Source organism: Malus domestica, chromosome 02, assembly GCF_042453785.1.
Source record: "Malus domestica chromosome 02, GDT2T_hap1".
Classification (NCBI taxonomy): Eukaryota; Viridiplantae; Streptophyta; class Magnoliopsida; order Rosales; family Rosaceae; genus Malus; species Malus domestica.
In genome coordinates, this window is record NC_091662.1 from 33,052,501 (window position 1) to 33,074,495 (window position 21,995).

General features: G+C 37.8%; 4 protein-coding genes across 4 annotated transcripts; 1 reads left to right on the plus strand and 3 right to left on the minus strand.

Annotated features, from left to right (window-relative positions):
* Positions 1 to 962: 962 nt before the first annotated feature.
* Positions 963 to 4,367, plus strand: LOC103418544 (rust resistance kinase Lr10-like). Its single transcript, XM_008356659.4, has 3 exons — positions 963 to 2,781; positions 3,010 to 3,036; positions 3,134 to 4,367. Exons 1-3 carry the CDS (start codon positions 2,079 to 2,081, stop codon positions 4,243 to 4,245), a joined length of 1,842 nt encoding a protein of 613 aa, XP_008354881.3. The 5' UTR covers positions 963 to 2,078; the 3' UTR covers positions 4,246 to 4,367.
* Positions 4,368 to 8,169: 3,802 nt separating this feature from the next.
* Positions 8,170 to 9,223, minus strand: LOC103409579 (cysteine proteinase inhibitor A-like). The gene is made up of 2 exons (XM_008348399.4): positions 9,025 to 9,223; positions 8,170 to 8,650 (listed from the first exon to the last, which is right to left on the minus strand). Exons 1-2 carry the CDS (start codon positions 9,124 to 9,126, stop codon positions 8,465 to 8,467), a joined length of 288 nt encoding a protein of 95 aa, XP_008346621.2. The 5' UTR covers positions 9,127 to 9,223; the 3' UTR covers positions 8,170 to 8,464.
* A 6,893-nt stretch (positions 9,224 to 16,116) lies between these two features.
* On the minus strand, positions 16,117 to 16,846 carry LOC114823721 (cysteine proteinase inhibitor A-like). The gene is made up of 2 exons (XM_029099147.1): positions 16,613 to 16,846; positions 16,117 to 16,302 (listed from the first exon to the last, which is right to left on the minus strand). Exons 1-2 carry the CDS (start codon positions 16,844 to 16,846, stop codon positions 16,117 to 16,119), a joined length of 420 nt encoding a protein of 139 aa, XP_028954980.1.
* A 1,861-nt stretch (positions 16,847 to 18,707) lies between these two features.
* On the minus strand, positions 18,708 to 20,735 carry LOC103409597 (cysteine proteinase inhibitor 6). The gene is made up of 3 exons (XM_008348412.3): positions 20,373 to 20,735; positions 19,905 to 20,276; positions 18,708 to 19,064 (listed from the first exon to the last, which is right to left on the minus strand). The coding sequence occupies exons 1-3, from the start codon at positions 20,595 to 20,597 to the stop codon at positions 18,927 to 18,929; spliced, it is 735 nt and encodes a 244-aa protein (XP_008346634.2). The 5' UTR covers positions 20,598 to 20,735; the 3' UTR covers positions 18,708 to 18,926.
* Positions 20,736 to 21,995: the final 1,260 nt, after the last annotated feature.

Consider the following 21,995-nt stretch of genomic DNA (forward strand, 5'->3'; position numbering starts at 1 on the left):
GGAAGATGCGACGATGTATCGACAATTGGTAGGTAGTCTGATCTACTTAACCTTGACTCGACCTGACATTTCTTATGCAGTTGGTGTGATGAGTCGATACATGCAAAATCCAAAGAAGCCTCACTTGGAAGCAGTTCGACGAATACTGAGATATGTGAATAGTACAATTGACTATGGTCTTTTGTACAAGAAAGGTGAAGACTACAAGTTAGTTGGTTACTGTGATGCTGACTATGCAGGAGATCATGACACTAGGAGATCAACAACTGGGTATGTGTTTAAACTTGGTTCCGGAACAATTTCTTGGTGTAGCAAGAGACAGTCGACGGTATCTTTGTCAACCACAGAAGCAGAGTATAGAGCAGCAGCAATGGCAGCTCAAGAGAATGCATGGCTGGTACAGTTGATGAGTGATCTACATCAACCAGTAGATTATCCAGTACCATTGTACTGTGATAACCAATCGGCAATTCGCTTGGCGGAAAATCTAGTCTTTCTTGCAAGAACTAAGCATGTGGAGGTACACTACCATTTCATTAGAGAGAAGGTCTTGCAAGAAGAGATTGAGATGAGACAAATCAATACAGATGAACAAGTTGCGGACTTGTTCACTAAAGGTTTGAGTACCGGCAAGTTTGAAAAGTTTCGTCGTCAACTCGGCATGAAGGAAAGAATAAGCTGGTGTTGAGGGGGAGTGTTGAAAATACAACACTAGCCCAATAATAAAGGGCCAGCCCATTTGGAATCATGAATGAAGGCATGATTTTGCTAGAAAAATCTAGCAAGCATGTCGGTAGGAACAAGCTAGAATTGTCTAGCTATTATAATCAATGTGTGGTCATAAGTTAAAACCATATGTCGGTGTGTGTGTGTGTGCATAATTAGTTGCTAGAATAATCTAGCAAATGTCCAAGTCGGCAACCATTGCCTATAAATATGTATGCTAGTGTGGTGTTGTAATCAAGCAATAAAACAAGCAAGCAAGCAAGCAACCAAGTGAGAGTGAGAAGCAAGAATAGTCTTGTAGGAGTGTGAGTGATCTAGAGTTTGTCTCTAGAAAGTGAGTGAGTGTCATTGCTTCTAAAGTTGTGTCTTTGAGTGTTTTGAGTGTTGTAATATTTTGTGAGTGTAATACAAGTAATTTGTTTGCTTGTTTTGTCTCTCCAACACTTGTGTTAGAGTTGTGTACTCTAAGTTCTTCCCAACAGTGTAGTTATCATAATTGATTGCCTGGACATGGTATTTTCCTGAATACAAGTACAATACTGTTCGATTATTCTCACAAGACAGGTTATACCATTGGTCACCACAGTTGTCCGGGTCATGTTTCAGTCGGAAGGGGTAGCTTATGTTGGTGATGATTCCACAGGAAGAAGGTGCACAGTGATGACGATCATCCTTAGCACTGCAAACTACACAGAAAAAGCCAACAACTAGAAATACTGTGAATAAACTCGATGTAAAGGGTAGCACTCTTATGGCAGCCATGGTGAGAGAGAGGAAACCGGAGGTTTCAAATGCTAATAGCTTCCTCAGTTTGTGGTTAGGAGTAGATGATTGTGAACTTCATTAACTACTTATAAGCACATGCAAGACCCTCCTTTCCTCGATGTGAGATTCATTTCTGATGTGGAATTAAGGGCCATTGACCCTCTCTTTAGTTCATGAGCACAAGCCAGGCTACAAGAGGACGTGCCGAAGATATATAAAATATAAAGTAGAAACTTCATCGAAATTACAATAATCCAAATTTACTAAGTCAAAAACACATACTATATTCAATATCGGTCTAGACGTGAAGTAGTGAGTAAAATAGACAAAAGGATTGTTCCTTACTTTTGCGAAAGGGTACAACGAATTAGTGATCAAATACACAAAATGATGCATTTTGGTGTGGAAAGTCAGCAAAGGGAAGAACTCTTCTGGGGAAATGTATTTTGATGTGGACAGCCAGCAGTTCAGTCTTAATCTGCTGAAAAGTCTGCAAATGGAAGAAGAACTCTTCTGGGTAAATGTAGGAAAACTCTTCCAGGGAAGCCAAGACCATACATTTTATTTTAGGTAGATTTTGGGAGAGTATGAGAAATTCTGGTGTAAACTCAAACATGACAATCTCTTTCTTCATCCTGTTGTTCACGGTAGGTCTCATTATTAACCTTGGAGCATGCCAAAATGAGTGCACAGAATCACACTGCGGAGACTATGGCCCGCCTATCCGATTTCCATTTCGACTCAAAGACAAACAACCAAGCCACTGTGGCTATCCTGGATTTGATTTATCCTGCGATCGAAGCAACAACACGGTGCTTGAGCTGCCAGTTTCCATTACGCTCTTTGTCACTAGTATTAACTACAAATCTCAGGTGATTCAAGTATTTGATCCAGATCATTGTGTTCCTAGACACCTTCCGAAACTTAATTTATCTTCCTCTGCTTTCATATTCCAAGAGCCGTACCAGTGTGACTATACCTTATTTAATTGTTCACCAGCAAAAAGAGATCTATATTATGATTCAATCCCTTGCCTTAGTGGGACTAGCCATCACATATTTTCTATACCTTCAGATAGTTTCGTTGACAGTCTTCCCCTTACATCTTGTACCAAGTTGTACAACCTTCCATTCAGTGTTCCATATGATATATTCGAACCAAATTATTTTCTTCGTTTGGAATGGTCCAAACCAACATGTAACCGATGTGAAAGGAGAGGTAAAGGATGTAGACTGAAGAACAACAATCGCACCAACTCCGAAACTGAATGCTTCAATGTAAAGCGAAACGGTATGGTCTTTCATCCGCATCATGTTTTTACTGCTTCTTCACATTTTTGATGCATTAATCATGCAGTAGTTAGTCAGACACCTCCCTTTTGCTCCCGCTGCTGAATCTCTGCAGTTATAAAATGTTCCTTTTGCAATTAAGAACTTGAGAATGTTCTGTAAACAAATATGTAATGATTTAATAATTTGGTACACATGAAGAACTAATGGGATTGAAATCTTTCTACAGGTACTGTGAAAAAACTAGTTGTTACAGGTTCGTTCTACATGCATTCACCATAAAGATTTTTATTCTTCCTTCTTAAATTTCGAAGTTAAGTGTAGAGGTTCTTAATTGAACTTAAAATATGCAGGTGCAGTCCTTGGTTCATTTTCACTTGTGCTGATACTTGTCGGACTCCATCGTGTATATACTTTTGACCGAAAAGAAAAGGAGCGGCAAACCATGATCGAAGAATTTTTGGAAAACTACAGAGCTCTCAGGCCTACAAGGTACTCATATGCAGATATCAAGCGGATTACAAATAAATTTAGAGACAAGTTGGGACAGGGAACATTTGGAACAGTGTTCAAAGGAAAGCTTTCGAGTGAGATCTTTGTTGCTGTAAAGATGCTCAACAATTCCAAAGGAAATGGAGGAGAGTTTATCAATGAAGTGGGAACATTAGGTCGGATCCACCATGTTAACGTGGTTCGCTTGGTTGGATATTGCGCTGATGGATTTAGGCGAGCCTTAGTTTATGAATTTGCACCAAACGGTTCGCTGCAAAATTTCATATCGTCAGCAGACAGCAAGAACCATTTCCTTGGTTGGGAGAAGCTGCAACATATTACTATCAGAATAGCCAAGGGAATTGAGTATCTTCACCACGGATGTGACCAACGAATCCTTCATTTCGATGTCAAACCTCACAATGTTCTATTAGATGACCACTTCAACCCAAAAATCTCGGATTTTGGTCTTGCCAAGTTGTGCTCCAAGGACCAAAGCGCAGTTTCCATGACAACTGCTAGGGGTACCATGGGATACATTGCACCGGAAGTGTTCTCAAGGAACTTTGGTACCGTGTCTTACAAGTCGGATGTTTACAGTTTCGGAATGTTGTTACTTGAAATGGTAGGGGGCAAGAAAAATGTTCAAGTCACAGAGAAGAATACCGGGCAAGTTTATTTCCCCGAATGGATCTATAATCTTCTGGAACAAGGGGACGACATACGCATCCATGTTGAGGGAGAGAATGATGCTAAAATTGCCACAAAACTTGCAATTGTGGGGCTATGGTGCATCCAGTGGTATCCAGTAGACCGTCCTTCAATGAAAGCTGTCGTTCAAATGTTGGAAGGAGAAGATAACGTAAAATTGCCTCCTAATCCTTTCTCCCCCGCTGGTTCAGTAAGGAACGGTATCACTATGCTTGCAAGACGCCATCGCCAAGAGTTACCAGTCATCTCCGAATTAGAATGACTGGAAATGATTGATCATAATTGCCGCTGTGCTGCAACTTGTAATCACATTAAATAAATTAGAGTGTTGAGAATAAATTGGTGAGAACATAGACTCAAATTGGAGGTCAAAAATATCGAAAATCAGTGTGTTTGTGTAATACATCTATCCTATCTCTTAGTTATTGCTGCTTTCAGTTTTCTCTTGCTTATATATGTTGCATTCATAGCCCGATTGCTTATATTGCTTACGAACTCATCCTAGTTGACATTCATTTTCGTCTCTGTGAAACGAAAACAACTGTTTTTGTAAAACGCTATGAAACAAGCCCTAATACATGCACGGATTACAATTTATGTGAGTAGAACTAGAAATTCATACTCGCCACACGATTACGAAGAAGGCTTACAATTATTGATGATGATCCTGCTGTAAAGGGTAGTACTCATCATGCAACCACTATAAGGAACGGAGTATTCGACATCCATAGAAATAGCTTTCCTTAGTCCCACACGTTTACGTTGACTTATGGTGAGGAGCAGATGATTGTGAATTTCAAGTATTTTAGTGCCAAAATGAACAGCCAACTCATACCAGATTCTCTCCTGGATTCACAGCTCGAGGTCTGATTCCATCGTTGTCGTGCCAAGGTTGAAGAGCGAACATTGAAATGGCGAAGTTTGGAATGTGATTGGGAGACAGTGACGAGGGTGTTATTGGAATGTAGAAAGTTTCATGGCTTTTTAGTCAAAATGTTTCCTGAGAATTGCATAACAGATCACTTTGGTCCCTGAGATTTCAAATAAATAGAGTGGTCCTTGAGATTGTCCATCATCCATCATTTTGGTCTTTCTGTTAAAAACTTCGTTAAGTGTCCTGGAGTTTTTGGCCGGAAGTTTGGGCAATTTTCAAAGCTTCGTAACTCAATCGTTTCTGAACCAAATTCGACCCATAATATATCAAAATGAAGATAGTAAAGTGTAGAATTAGATTATACATATTTGGAAGGCCAATGGTTGCCAGAGATGGTCGGAAAATAGCCTCAAAGTTGACTGGTCAGAGGGAAAACTAGAAAACTAGCCAAAAACTGGGTTAAATTTAAACGTTCATAACTTCTTCAATACTCAACAAAATCAAATGATTCAAAAACGAAAATCATACTTCTCAACGAGACAAAAATAATGGTACCTTTTTCAATGGCTAACTCGCCGTAGTTTGGCCAGAAAAAAGGCTCGAAAGTGGCTGTCTTGGTCTCGAAAGTAATGTGTTATGCAAATCTCATGGACCATTTTGGCTAAAAAGCCAAGTTTCATTAAACATTTGCTCCGCATGTTTTGAAAAAGTATAATGTTAAGCATACCAAAATTTTTTTAACTAAATTTGCAAGCCAAATATTTTGGTTGTTGATGATTGAATTATAACTTAATCGTTGATTAACGTACTTATTTACTATTAGTGACACATCATTTGATTTGTAAATTTAATTTAAAATTTTGATCTTCCTAACATTTTCCTTTGAAAAAAAAAAACTGAAGCTGCTGCTTTGACTTTTCTACTTTATTCACCAAAACTTCCTAAAAATAATCAATTTTGTTAAGTTTACTAAACACCGTAAACATAAAAAATTATAAAATAAACTGATTTTTCCACAACTCCAAACCAGTACTTAGTCGTAGTTGTCCAAGTCAATGCCGGAGCTTGCTAATGCCAGAAGAGTCAATTGACCCTCGTCACTCCTCTTAAATATAGATTAAGAGAGGAAGAAAATTTTCATTATGACCAAAACACGGGAGGTATACTACGTGTTTTTATATAAATGATGAGAAATTTTATTTTTTTTAAGTTATTAACTTTTTAAGACACATATCTTACTATTTGTATAATGACACGTGATGTACTATCTCATATATCAGTCACATTGAAAAATCTCTCAATCTGAGGGTCTACTAACCAATTACATTTAATTTGCTGAGCTAATTGGTGTATGACTTTTCCCCTTCTAATTTTGGTCCATCTAGAATTTATTTAATTTCATATTTGTGTGATTTTGTCAAATTTATTTAATTTCATATTTGTTTGATTTTGTCAAATACTTTGAATCAACATCTACATCACAATTAAAATTATAAATATTTCAAGATGAAATTGTTTTTTTTTTTTTTAGTAAGGGGGGACAACTGGAGCAACATATGGTTCTCCACCCCTTTTGGGTCCGGAGAGGTTATGGATTATTTCATCCTGCCCGTGGCCGCAAACAAACACAAGATGATATTGTTTGGGCGAGCGGATTCCATCACAAGACAACTGGTGGCAAGCCACGATTATTCACCCATTTCGGGCCTGGAGAGGCTATAGAGAATTTCACCCTAATTGTGGCCACAATCAAGCACAAGATGATATTGTTTGGGCGAGCGGATTCCACCACAGGACTACGAGTGTAAGACTAAACACTCTTTTAACACTTGAGCTACAAGCCCGTTGATAACTCGTAAGATAAACCTAAGTTTTTCATTTAGGATAAACAAGTTAAAATTTATGATTATACCTAAGTTAAGATCTTTTTAATCTTGTCGTAATTTAAAGATCATTCTACGTAGCCTTTGTTGGCATATACTGTTCATGTGGAACTGTCAATGCTGCTAAGGATGATCAGCAACATTACGATAACATAACATAAATTCGATGCGGAACGCTGACTTCAGTAACCAGAATTCATTTACCAGTGTTTCTCAAGTTCATAAACTCGATATCAGATGGGGTGTCAGCTCCGCTTTCAAGAACATGGATCCGAATGAACTGCCAAAGCATATAATTTTCATGACCTGTGGGCATTCGCATTGCACGCTCTCATCCCGATTCGAGGAATAGGTGCCGTCTTGAGCTTATAGTTATGACATCATGACCTGGTACAAGGAACATGAACATTTCCTACATAGACATCGACAATGAAACTGGTATACGGATGTGAACTCTCATGGTTGCAGAGCTTTGATATAGGTCGAAAACGGATTGATTACTACATGACAAATATACCAACGAAATTAATTCAGCGAAGGTGACGAAAGAATTTGAATGCAGCTGCAGTTGCAGGCTTGCAGCCCACTGGGGTTTATGACCAATTCAGCGAAGGAGACGACATATAAACTGAAGATGCCACAGAAGAGGAAAAGGAAATAACAAAGAAGATGCATACGGAAGAGGAGAGTAGAGAGAATTTGAAACGAAGATCATAAGCAATAGTGTTATAAACACCTTATACCATAGATATAAAATTACAAATTGGAAAAACGAGCACACACCACCACTGTAGTGACTAGTTTTGGTATTGATTAGGACACAACATATCTATTATGTTCAATAAACATTACAAAAGTTTACTGACTTAATTGCAAGCTCATGTGCATGAAACAGGTTTAAATGCAAATTTAAAAACCTAAATACGGATTTTAAACATAACAAGAGTCTACTGACTTACTTGCAAGCTCAAGTTCATGAAACGTGCCAACCCCTACTTTTTAATGGTTTTTTTACTTTACAGACCTTTCTTATCATTCTTTCTTCTTTTTTTCAACAAGAAGATTCAGTCCTTGCCGACCCCACTTAGTGGGAAAAGATTTTGTTGTTGTTGTTGTTGTTGTAAGAAGATTCAGTCCTTGACCTTCCCAACTATGAGACGAAGAAGAATACAGAAATGCCCACCACTACGAGGAAACTAAAAATAACTTAACAAATTCGGAATGTTATTACTGGGAACCACTCAAGAATCAAGAAAAAGGAGGACAAAATGAGTATATATTCAATGGATATACACGGTTAAGATGAGAAAGCAAGGTAGCAGGGCACCCTGTGCCGGAGAGAGGATCCAAGTTTTCAAATTGAGGGATCGATTCTATTTTTGGGTCTACATTGCTTATAATTGAATTTTAGAAATCTTAAACGATCAAATTTATGTGTAAACAAAGGAAATTAAGATTCTTATTGTCAACTGCCTCCATCGAGCCTTGAATCCCTCCGTCAATACATTATTAAAGCTCTCAAGTAGAGTAATCACCCCAGTAAAATTCTAAAGTAGCAGTTACAATAAAGTTGAATAGAGAAATTGGCATTAACATCATAAATCCTAATCTACAACCTTATATGCTTTCTATCAATATCAATTCTCCGAAAACAAGTAAACCTGCAGTTATTGAGATTAAAAGACAACAAAAACAAATGAAAGGGCAGAAACCTTGAAGACAAACTAGGAGTCCAAAACAAGCTTGAACTCCTGCACTTGCTTGAAGTTCTCCCATGGCTTTACCCACACCTTAGCTTCATAAACATTCTTCGTTCCGCCATCGGTGGCCTCAATTTTCAGATGGTGCAGAGAGCCTGAAACCACTTGTACCTTTTCATGCACTACCCTCACAAACTCCAGCAAAGCATTCTGCACAATATTCAACAAATCAATCAATAAATAATTAGGACTCTATCATGGAAGAACTTCTGCTTATAAGCGCTTTTATTAATATTGCTTTCATTATGAAGCCACCGAATTTTTTTATAAAAAATCCGAGCGTCTACTAGAAAAGCACTTCATGAAGAAGCATCCGGCAGGTGCTTCTAGAATGTGCTTCTATGACTCAGTGGCTATTTAATTAATCAATAAATTTCTTTATTCAACTTCATTAACAATCCAAGAAAAAGCACTTGATGAAGAAGCATATGGAAGGTGCTTCTCTAGAAAGTGCTTCTACGACGCCACAAACAATCCATGGACAATTTTGATGCGAAGAAAAAGGGTATGGAAGTGGAATGTACCTCCTTCTTGTTGTGTTCATCAACAGCGAAGCGAGTGAGGCTTTCGGTCTCGATGCTGTTGGCGAAACCTTCGTTATTGCGGACTGTACCAACTGCGGCCATATTTGATTATGCGGCGAGCTCTATGTGTACTTTGACTTTTATATTTTTTTCCTGTAGAAGAAGAAGAGGACTTTTGTGTGTTGCGCCATGCTACATCTTCTTTATCAGACTCCTCATCTTCTAGTCTCATCTGCACCCATTTTTCTTCCAATTCGGAATTGGATGAGGACCCCCAGTTGGAATTTGAAGAGGATTCAAAGTTGGAATTCATTGTAAACTTGAATTGAAAGAGATTGAATTCAAATGTATGTGAATTATAGCTCAATATCCACCCTATTTATGGCATATATATATTCAAATCCATTGGATTTGAATTTGGCCAAATTTTTTTTAAAAAATAAAATATTAAAAAATTCTCATTTTTTCCTTATAAATTTAAGTTGTTGTAATTTTTAAATTTAATTTGTAGTTTTTAAATTTAAGTTGTAGTTTTTAAATTTAAGTTGTAGTTTTTAAATTTAAGTTATTGTAGTTTTTAAATTTAAATAATAAATTATGTTTGATCCTCAATTGGAGATGATTTTTTGTGACAATGCTAAAACGAGCGCTATGGCCCTTTGGTCATTGGTTGGAGATGGTAAGAAATATGACCCTGCGCTGTTCATTAAAATATTAATTTATTGGACAACCAGAAGGTTAAAACGAGTCATCTGACCCACCTTCGATTGGAGATGGTCTTAATACACTCTCTCTGAACGGATCCTTTGATATCTTGACACATGTTGGAGTTTCATTTTGTTTGCTTAGTCTGTAAACTTTGTTTTCTTCTTGTTTGTTTATTTGTTTTTGTGTTGCTTACTTGACTCAGTTCGATATTATGTCATTGGTTTTATTACATAGCATTATCATGCCTCTCATGGCTTAAATCTGAATTATCATGCCTCTCATCACTGGCGGATCCATTAAGGGGCAAGGGGGGTCAGCTGGCCTCCCGAATTTCGATGAACGTCCATAGATACCTTAAATGTTGACCCTCCGAACTTCGGTGAATGTCCATGGATACCTTGAGTGTTGCCCTTTTGAAGATTAGAGTTGGCTTCATACTTCCCTCCAACCGACTTCAGGCCTACCAAAACTCGATGAATGTCCATGAATACTTTGGATGCTGCCCCTTGCATACATTAACATGTCTGTAGTATGCATTTTCAAATGATTTAAGGCCTACCAAGACTCGATGAAATGGCGATATGCATACTATTTTTGGTATAAAAAAATTTGCGTGCATAGAGCGCTATTCTTACTGACCCCCCCTAATATTATTTCTTGGATCTGCCACTGCCTCTCATGGCTTGAATCGTGCTAGATTTACAGTTTTTTTTTACTTTCTTATACTTCACCTAGTCATGTTATTTGGCCTCTGGCCAATGCATTTCATTTCGAGAATAGTATTCCTGTTTTAGCAATGACGTAATTAAAACCAATCTTCCTTCATTTCACTCTTTTTATTTACATTTTTTTTTAACAAACGATATTATCTACACTAAAAATGAGAGAGTTAGTTTTAGCCTCACAATGGGGTAGCAATAATGTGGTTCAAATTCGCTTTTCGGGAAAATCGAACCTACCATCTCTCACTTACAAATGAAGAAAAATACCACTAGACTGTAATACTAAATGGCTCTTTATTTACATTTTAGGCAAGCATATCACACATTTAGTTCTAAGTCCTCTAGTCTTCGAGGAATAAAAACAAAACTAATCCAACCAACGTCCCATTCACTACTCACTTGTTTCGTTTAGTTAAGAGGTTAAATATAGCTAGACTGAATCTATTTGCAAGTTCCCTACGAATGATTACATTAAGTATCAATAAGGGTGATTCAAAAATGTAAATTGACTGATAACCCGGCAGCACGGGACGAAGCATCATTTCAGATAGAAGAAACTGTTTATTACCTTGCATTGTTTTCCTGTAAGTGCATTATCAACTAGAGATGGTTTATCGGAGCTTAAAAAAGTAGTATTAGCATTTAAACACACACATTATTTAGATACACAAATACAGCTTAGTCTTCGGTATGAGAAGATAGTGAATTCGTTTACCTTTTTTGTATGCGTTGTGGGGGGTGGACTGACTGTTGGTCACTTTAAACGTGCGGTATATGGCAGTTCCGTCTCTGCAGTTTACAATCGCTGCAACTGCTGTGGAGAGTTTCATCTCTGCAGTTTGCAACCGCTGCATCTGCTGTTGGAGAAATTTTTCATTGTGATGGGAACACAAGTGGTACACCACGTATTTTAATAGAAGTGATGGAAAATTTTATTTTTTAAGTTATTAAATTTTTAGCACACATATCCCACTATTTGTATAATGACACGTGGTGTACCACCCCGTGTACCAGTCACACTGAAAAATCTCACCTGTTGTTGGGAGTTCATGGCTTCGTGCCCATATGGAGTATTATATTTCTTTTCTTTATTTATTTATTTACTTCTTGTTTTCTATACAATGGAAAGATAGAATGTGATGATGTAGTTATAAGCTGATTAATTTAAGGGATGACAATAAATTTAAAGTGCGTGTGTTTTCATCTAGTGGTTCATAATTGTCTTTCTTGTGATGGGTGAATGTAGCAGTAGATAATTATGTTTTTGATATTTTGTTTTTCAACTTGTAAATAATTTATTAATTGTATCATATTTACGAATTTGACCCTATTTCTATGGGCAGTTATCTGGTTGCTTTATGTATGACCTGAGGGCTTTCTTGGCATTTTTGAATGTTTCACCAAACTGGCCTTCTCCCTTTAGAGTAACTCCATTGTTGCTAAGGCCCCTCAAGGCTATTCACTATTTAATCCACTCAATGAACAATGACTGCCCTAAATGAACAGTAACTGCCTTTTGCATCTCCACCCCTACACTGAATAGCTCTGGCAATAGGCAATAAAATATTAGTATTTTTTTATTTATAAAATAATACAAAATAATTTTATTTGTAATTTCGAATAAGATTTTTAATCGTTCTCGTTGAGTCACGTGTCATTATCCGAAAAGACAATTATTAGCGATGGATATCAATAAGATTTTTATCCAATGTCGTCGTGCCACGTGTCGTTACCTTTTCAGAATCGTTGATGATAGATTTCCGATAAGATTTTTAACCAATCACGTCGCACCATGTGTCACAATCTATTTACAATCTTTAAGGATAGATTTCAATCAGATTTTTAACGAATGGCGGCATGCCACGTGGCATTATCTACAACCTAATCCTTTATGAATCCTCCATATAATCCACCATCCATCCTCAGAAATCTCACACCAATTTTCTCAAGATCTCTATCATTATTCATAGTTTTTGCTTCCTTCTTCACCAAAATCAAAATCTATATTATTATTCATAATTTCTACTTCCTTCTTACAATGTCTTCTTCTTCAAGGACGATGTGGGAAATCGATCATTAAGAGGAAGAATTGTTTAACTAATAAGAAGGAATGTTCAATCTCCAGGTGGCATAAAATGAGATGGAAGAGGATGAGGAGCATAGAAGGAAAGATGATGAAGCAAGAATGGAAAGAGCCTTACATTCTCATTGAGTCATCCAAGCTGTGGCTCAAATCTGCAGGCCCAGCCGTTTTGCAAACCTTGATAGAAGCAGGCAACAAAGAGGTACGGATCTCTTGGACGATTATTTTGTCTGTAACAATGCATTCCTTGATACATACTTTAGACGTCATTTTAGAATGGAATGACATTTGTTCAACAAAATCTTGATTGATGTTTGCAACCATGATTCTTACTTTGTGCAAAAGAATGATGCTTTTGGTGTTATGGGTCTCATTCCTGAGCAAAAAATTAATACTGCCTTGCGGATGCTTGCATATGGAGCATCTGCAGACCAAGTGGATGAGATAGCGAGGATGGGGAAATCAACCATTCTTGAAGCCCTAATGAGGTTTTGCGGAGCAATCGAATCTATCTACACTGCAGAGTACCTTCGAATACCTATTGAGATTGACTTGTAAAGGCTTCTGAAGAAGGGCGAGATGCGAGGTTTTCCTGGGATGATTCGAAGCATCGACTATATGCACTAGACTTGGAAAAATTGTCCAAGTGCATGGCAAGGTGCTTATAGGGACAGAAAATGATCAAAAAGTATCATTTTGAAGGCAGTGGCATCTTTTGATACATGGCACGCCTTTTTTGGGGTTCCGGAAGCTCAAAATGACCTCAATGTCCATACCCAAGCCCCAGTGTTCAACGATGTCCTACAAGTTAATGCATCAAAAGTCACGTACTGGGTCAACGGACATAAGTACGACGAGCCATACTACCTAGCAGACGGCATTTACCCAAGGTGATCATCATTTGTCAAAACAGTGTCACGTCCGCGAAGTGCAAAGGAAAAACACTTTGCAAATTGTCAAGAGGGGTGCAGGAAAGATGTGGAGTGTTGTTTTGGTATCCTTCGAGCTTGCTAGGAGATTATTAAAGGTGCTACCAGAATGTTTGATTTAGAGTCGCTTCGATCTATCATGATGATGTGCATCATTCTTCACAACATGATTGTGGAAGATGAGTACGATTATGATGCCATTGATGAATATGAGCCAGACATGATGAACAATTCCAGAACATAAATATATTATGCTCATAATGCCACTAAAGAACCCGTGCAACATGAGCCATTAGAAAGGGATGGACGTTACAATGAAATGCTCATTCAACGATATATTGCACTTCAAAGGCCATATATGCATAATGCCCGACAAATTGACTTTATAAAGCACCAATGAGAATTGAAACAAGCTGAAGATATTTAAGTTCATTTAGTGTGTTTGTTTTTATTTGGTGTGTTTATTTAATTTTATTTGGTATGTTTTTTAAGTTCATTTAGTGAGTTTTTTATTATTTGGTATGTTTATGTAATTTTATTTGGTGTGTTTATATCCTTTGAATAAAGATTGTCTTAGTTTAAATAAAATATCAAATTAAATAAATATACTCTTAGTTTAAATAAAGTACTATATTCAATAAATAAGAAATTACAACCCAAAGTGATTGAAAAATTATGGGCTCCGATTATAAACAAAGTGATGGGAAAATTATGGGCTCGTGAATGGAAAATCATCACCTAACCAATTTGTGATGCTAGGATCATCTTCTTTTGTGGTGCTAGGACCATCTCCTCTAGTTCTCGCTTCTCTTGCACGCCTCCTTCGCACCACATCCGCTTTCTCTGAATTCCAAAAATATTTAGAATTCGGAGACTTCCCTTCTAAATTCGTGTTCATAATGTCACGATCTCGTTAAGCCCTTCTTTCTTCTCTAATCTCTTCCCTTTCTTGCCTAAGTAACTCTCTTTCTCTCTCATTAGCTTAAAATACTCTCTCAACAGCTATAGCTTTTGCCTCCTCTCTAGCCTTATCAACCTCAAATTTAGCCATTTCCCGTGCCAAAGTCAATTCACCATAGCGAGCAAGTTCTTTCATATACTTTGTATAATCATTCTTGGAAACACTCCCTTTTCTTTTTGAAGCCTTCTTACCTTGAGACCTAATGGGATAACAGGTCGACTACGACGCTTGTTCAGGGGGTAGAGTTTCCAGCACTTGTTCTGCGTCATCTTCATGAACATGCTAGGAATGATCGGGCATAGAGTGTAGAGGGGTGTTGTTCATGACAACTTATGGACTGACAGGCACAACTCTAAATTTAGGACAATCTTTGATAATATTCCAACATTCCCACCGGGTGAATGATTGCTTTTGGTTTTTGGATTTGGCATTATACCAAGATTGTGCTTGAAGTGTCTATATAATGCGGGAGAAGAAATAATTATAATCAAAGTAGCTCATGTAAATTTGGGTATAGTACAAACAAATAAATAATATATTGTTACCTAATCCACTAAATTTTCCCCACTTCGAAGATTACTACTAGTTTGTGCCAAGGCGTCTCTCCCCACATACTAAACAATTGGCCAAGTATTTTCCAACGACTGGACATTGATTCTTGATTCTTTTCCCACCAATTTTCTCAAGATAATTGGTATGAATAAGACTCCACACTTCTTGCAACTGCATCTCATTACCCGTAATCGATTCATGAGTAACTTCAACCCAGTTAGTACACAACGCAACATCTTCAATAAGTGTCCAATTCGTAGCTGCATCATTAGTCATTTTGTTGGAAAAAAAAAATTGGATTGAAATTTTGAGAGAAAGATAGGAATGTGGTTGAAAGTAGTTGAGAAAATATGAAATTGTGGTGTAAGATAGAAGATAATGAGAAGGTATTTATAGAAAAGTAAAATTTTTTTTTTTTTAATTTTTCAATTTTTTTTCGAATTTTTATTAATTTTTTACATTTTTAAAATTTTTTATTCATATAATTAATCTCTGATGTTGGATTAAAAAAAAATTTGAATTCCAACACTCCAGATTGTACCACGTGGCACAACGATAAGATTTTCATAATTTTAAACTGTTTTTTCTTTTCTTTTTTTAATTTATAAAGACGAATAACGTGGACCGTTGATCTTAATTCCAACGGCTGCAATTAAATAAGGTTTCAAATATTTTTTTACCGTTGGAAATCAAACGGTTCATAAAATGTTGCCATTGAAATCCAACAGACGTGAGGAAGCCACATGGCCTCCCCAACAGTAACATTTTCATAAATGATCCACGGGCCCCATTTCTGAAATCGTATCGGACTACGCGCACCAACGCGTGCCTGATGCAAAACAGACAGAAATCGTGGCTAACGTCGCCTGATGTCAACCTTGACATCGGGCTCTCGGGCCAGCTACTCTCGCCAGGCCTCTCCCTCGGGCCCCCCCAAGCTCAATATCCCGGATGGGCTGGACGTAGTTGCTCAGGCTATTGCCCTTTGTTTTGGGGCATGTCGCTGGGGCTACTCCACACAGCGGAGTTGCTCTTATATATATAGAATATCAATTATCTGAAAAACAAGTAAACCTGCAGTTATTGAGATTAAAAGACAACAAAAACAAATGAAAGGGCAGAAACCTTGAAGACAAACTAGGAGTCCGAGACGAGCTTGAACTCCTGCACTTGCTTGAAGTTCTCCCATGGCTTTACCCACACCTTGGCTTCATAAACATTCGTCTTTCCGCCATCGGTGGCCTCAATTTTCAGATAGTGCAGAGAGCCTGAAACCACTTGTACCTTTTCATGCACTACCCTCACAAACTCCAGCAAAGCATTCTGCACAATATTCAACAAATCAATCAATAACTAATTAGGACTCTATCCTAGGAAGAACTAATGCCCAAAAGTGCTTCTATTAATATTTGCTTTCATTACAAAGCCATCGAATTTTCTTTAAAAATCCGGGCGTTTACTAGAAAAGCACTTCATGAAGAAGCATCCGGCATGTGCTTCTAGAAAGTGCTTCTATGACTCAGTGGCTATTCAATTAATCAATCAATTTCCTTATTCAACTTCATTAACAATCCAAGAAAAAGCACTTGATGAAGAAGCATATGGAAGGTGCTTCTCTAGAAAGTGCTTCTACGATGATGCGAAGAAAAAGGGTATGGAAGTCCTCCTTCTTGTTGTGTTCATCGACGGCGAAGCGAGCGAGGCTTTCGGTCTTGACCATGTTGGTGAAACCTTCGTTATTGCGAACTGTACCAACTGCGGCCATATTTGATTCTGCGGCGAGCTCTCTATGTACTTTGACTTTTATATTTTTTCCTGTAGAAGAAGAAAAGGACTTTTGTGGCTGACACACCATGGCCGCAGCCATGGCTGCCACATATTGTGTGTTGCACCATGCTTTATCTTCTTCATCAGAATCCTCATCTTCTCGTCACATTTGTGCTCATTTTTCTTCCAATTCGGAATTGGATGAGGATCCCTAGTTGGAATTCGAAGAGGATCCAAAGTTGAAATTCATTGTAAACTTGAATTGAAAGAGATTGATATCCATTTTGTTCGTGACAGGGTTGCCCAACAGTTACTTCAAATGCAGTTTGTTTCCTCTAATGAGCAATTTGCTGATATTCTGACAAAGGGCCTATCTGCACCACTTTTTCGTGCTCATTGCTGCAATCTCAGGCTTCGTGGTCCTTCTCCTGAGCTTGAGGGAGGATGTTAACAGTATAGATAATAGATGGTTAGATACATTGACATGTGTCAAGAGATGTGGTTGTTATAATATCAGTATGGTTGTTATAAGTAGGATAAGGTGTCTTAGTGAAGAAGTAATATAGATAACTATATAACAATTGTAAGTAGAGTAATTCAGTAACTTTGCAGTACAGAAATATAATTCATTTCTCTCTCTCTCTCTCTCTATCTTTCTATCTCTAAAACCTCTTCATCTTCTCTGTGATATTACATTACTGCAACTTAATATGTTGCTTAACATGAAGGTGTGTGAATTATAGTCCACTATCCACCCTATTTATAGCAAAAAAAAAAAAACAATTCAAATCCAACTGCTAGCTGACATCAGCTAGCCGTTGGATTTCAATTTAAATTTTTTTTCGGCCAATTTTTTTTTTTAATATTAAAAGTTTCTTATTTTTTCCTATAAATTTAAGTTGTTATAGTTTTTAAATTTAATTTGTAGTTTTTAAATATAAGTTTTAGTTTTTAAATTTAAATAATAAATTATGTTTGGTCCTATAGCTCTTTGGCCCTTGGTTGGAGATGATTTTTTTGTGACATGGCTAAAACTAGCTCTATGGCCCTTTGGCCCTCGGTTGGAGATAGTAAGAAATATGATATTGCACTGTTCATTAAAATATTAATTTCTTGGAGGACTAGAAAACTAAAACGAGTCATTTGTCCATCATTCGGTTGAAGATAGCCTTAATACACTCTCTTTGGAAGGATCCTCTGATAACTTGACACGTGTTGGAGTTTCATTTTGTTTGCTTAGTCTGTAAACTTTGTTTTCTTCTTGTTTGTTTATTTGTTTTTGCGTTGCTTACTTGACTCAGTTCGATATTATGTCATTGGTTTTATTACATAGCATTATCATGCCACTCATGGCTTAAATCTAAATTATCATGCCTCTCATGGCTTGAATCGTGCTAGATTTACAGTTTTCTTTACATTCTTATACTTCACCTAGTCATGTTATTTGGCCAATGCATTTCTTTTCGAGATTAGTGTTCCTGTTTTAGCAATGACGCGATTAAAACCAATCTTCCTTCATTTCACCCTTTTTATTTACATCTTTTTTTAACAAACGATATTACTTACACTAAAAATGAGAGAGTTAGCTTTAACCTCACAATAAGATGAGAATAATGTGGTTCAAATTCGCCCTTCGCAAAAATCGAACCTACCGTCTCTCACTTACAAGTGAAGAGAAATATCATTAAACTGTAATATTAAATACTAAATGGCTCTTTATTTATATTTTAGGCAAGCATATCACACATTTAGTTCTAAGTCCTCGAGTCTTCGAGGAATAAAAACAAAACTAATGGAACCAGCGTCCCATTCACTACACTTGTTTCGTTTAGTTAAGAGGTTAAATATAGCTAGACTGGATCTATTTGCCAGTTCCCTACGAATGATTACATTAAGTATCAATAAGGGTGGTTGAAAAATGTAAATTGACCGATAGCCCGGCAGCGCGGGACGAAGCATCATTTCAAATAGAAGAAACTGTTCATTACCTTGCATTGTTTTCCTGTTAAGTGCATTCTCAACTAGAGATGGTTTATCGGAGCTTAAAAAAGTAGTGTTAGCATTAAACACACACATTATTTAGATACACAAATACAGCTTAGTCTTCGGTATCGGGACATACAAGGTGTACTAAAAGCAAGCAAAGCATGTGAACACGCATTCAGTTAGTTTACTTGGATTTAGGAGTGATCTGCCTCCATCTGATTCAGACTGAAGGTGCCTTCCATATTCTTATGCACTTCGGCTTTAAACTTCTCTTCTTTGCTTCCCCTCTTCACCTTCAGAAGCATGTTAAACTTTGCATGCTCTTCTGCCACCTGCTCCCCATAGTTTACACATACAATTCAGTATTAATCCCACCGAGCTCAACGATGAAGTCTATAGAAAGCATTCACATTTAACCGAGTCTATTATTTTTGAAGTACAACACGGCAAGACCTCAAAACAGAAAAGAGCGAAAGAATTGACGTGTGTACTGAATGCAAAATTGACAAGGGAACAATGTGTTTTAATCTTCTGAATTGCCTAAAGGCTAATCCAAACCTCCTATCCCAACAACAACAAAAAACACTTATCCCACAAAATGGGGTCGACTAAATGAATCCTAAAACGCCACTGCACCTGGTTTTGCTTTGCGCCAGGCGTTCCGTTAGCTCCCAGGACTTTGTGACTTCTCTTAAGAGTCTTTTTCCAAGCCTTCCTAGGTCATCTTCTACCACTTTTGCCTTGAGATCGCATCTTCTAATACATTTAATGGTTTTCTTCGTACTCAATTCGACACATCCAAATATTGGACCCATTACACACTACTCAAAGTGCATTTAAATGAACTTGAACCCCATTCCAACACAACCAAACACTATCCCCCAATCCCCAGTTCTCCAAATTGCAATGAAATTGATTTTCATACTCGATCTCAACACGAAATAATACAATTCTCCAAACTGCAATTAATCGCCAATCTAGCACAACCAAACACTAACCCCAATACCCAATTCTCCGAAATCCAATTCGAAAAATTTTAGCATGCAATTCAACACAATAAGAAACTACCCACAATACCCGATTCTTCCAATTGCATTTAGGTAGATTTTAATACCCAATTCAAAACAAATACTAACACCCAATACTGAAGTGGAAAATGAAAGGGCACAAACCTCAGCCTGAGCGTGAACAACTTCTTGAAGCTCATAAGGCAACAAGGAATTAGACCTCTGCTGGAGGGACTTAACAGCATGGTTAGCCGCATCCTGCACCTGCGGGTCATGCGGCGGCACAGATTGCCACCCAGGAGGATGACCGCCTTGCTTGACGCCAAGATCGGAAGAGGTAACCGACGGCGTTTCCTCCTCATCAGCGTGCTTGAACTCCTGCACTTCCTTGAAGCCCATCCAAGGCTTCACCCACACCTTTGCTTGGTACAGCTTCTTCTTGCCGGCCTCGATCGCCTCGATCGTCAGATGGTGCAGAGTTCCGGCAACCACCTGCTCTTTCGCCTTCACAACCCTCACAAATTCGAGCAGAGCATTCTGCACAATTATAATTTAATTAACCAAATCGTTAAATTTATCGAAATTGTTGCATAACTAGATAAAGAAAAAAGGGAAGGAGGGTAAACTGAGTACCTCCTTCTTGTTGTGTTCTTGGACTGCGAAGCGAGCGAGGTCTTCAACTTCGGCGCTGTTTTGGGCGCCGTGGGACTCGTGGATTCCGCCGAGTGTGGCCATGTTGCGGTGGGAGGTGTGGCCGCAGCCGATTGGGGTTGATGATTCTTCGGCGGCGGATGAGAATGCGGGGAGGAGGAGGACGAAGAAGGAAGCAATTAATAGAGAAAAATATTCCGATTTCATCTGCGTTTTTTGGGTTTGGGGTTTTTTCGAGGCCCTGCAGATTGGAATTTATTGCTTTCGGTGATCGGGATTTTTGTGATACGTGTCATACACCTGTCGATTCCAGCAATAACTTTGCTTAGTCGGTAAGCAACCCCAACTCATGCAGTTTTGGACACAGAACCGGACCCGACTTCTCTACCCTTCCACTTTCCGTACATTTTTATCTCTTCTTATTTTATGCGATCATACAATCACATCAAAATTTTATATTAATGTTTTTTATAGAGATAATAAGGTAAAAAACAATAGTAATATAAAATGTTGACGTGGCTTAATCATGACCGTACAAATAAAAGGGAATGTGCGTGTATGGGAACTAGGAGAGAAACCAGGTCCAACAGAACCAGATTTCTATCGGGCATTTCACCAAACAGACAAAGATCTTGTTCGGGTTATCTTTGTCGGAATCCGGAAGATCAATCAATCGCGTTCTTTATCGTACATCGTATAATTATAAATTATTTTAAATTTTAAATTTTAAATCAAATATAAATATTAACTAACGAAAAATGATCGCATAATATACAATAAACAGACAAGATTGATTAATCCCATAAATAGAATCTGGAGAGAATCATTGTCCTCACCAAACACCTGGTGGGCACTTTGCAAAGGGGAAGTGACTTTGTTGGGAACGGATGCTTGGAGGAGGGTGCAAGAAAGACAGATGGGTCTGACCGTACCTGTCCAAAACTTATGACATGACGAGCGAGTGAGAATTGTTCTGTACAAGACAGACTGTTTTGATGATAGTATTTGTGGGCAAAGAGGGTGAGCCATGCAGCGTCTAGGAGCTAAGGCCATCTTCAAACATAGCTCGCTCAGCAATTTTATACTTTAAATTATTGATTAATTTAATTAAATTAAAATTGAATATTTTCAAATTTAAGCGTTGAATTGAAATAATATTGCAATTGAAGTGTTGAATCTTAAAAATAGACTAATACACGAGTTACATTTAGCTAGCTTGATACCTTTCGGCTAAATATGAGGTTTTTAACAGATCAAGCTATTTTTTTTACTTTTAAACCTTTAAACCCTGCCATTAGAGATGACCTTAAAAATTCAAGAGTTGGGAAATCGTTTTCAGCTTTGGAGGGAATTTAACGGGTGAATCCATGTCGCTTAAACCGCAATGGATACCTGCATTGATGTACAGTAGAACGAACGCTTGCGAACTATTTGTGTGAACCCAAGACAATACAATTTCTACTTTGGAGGAGAGAGATGAAATTTAGCACCAAATTGTATGCGACTTCTCCGATGATCGGAATATGAAAAATTGGTACCTTTCGTCATGGAGGCGAGTCCAGGGAAGGAGGACGCACTCACAAACAACGCTAAAGCCGGGAACAT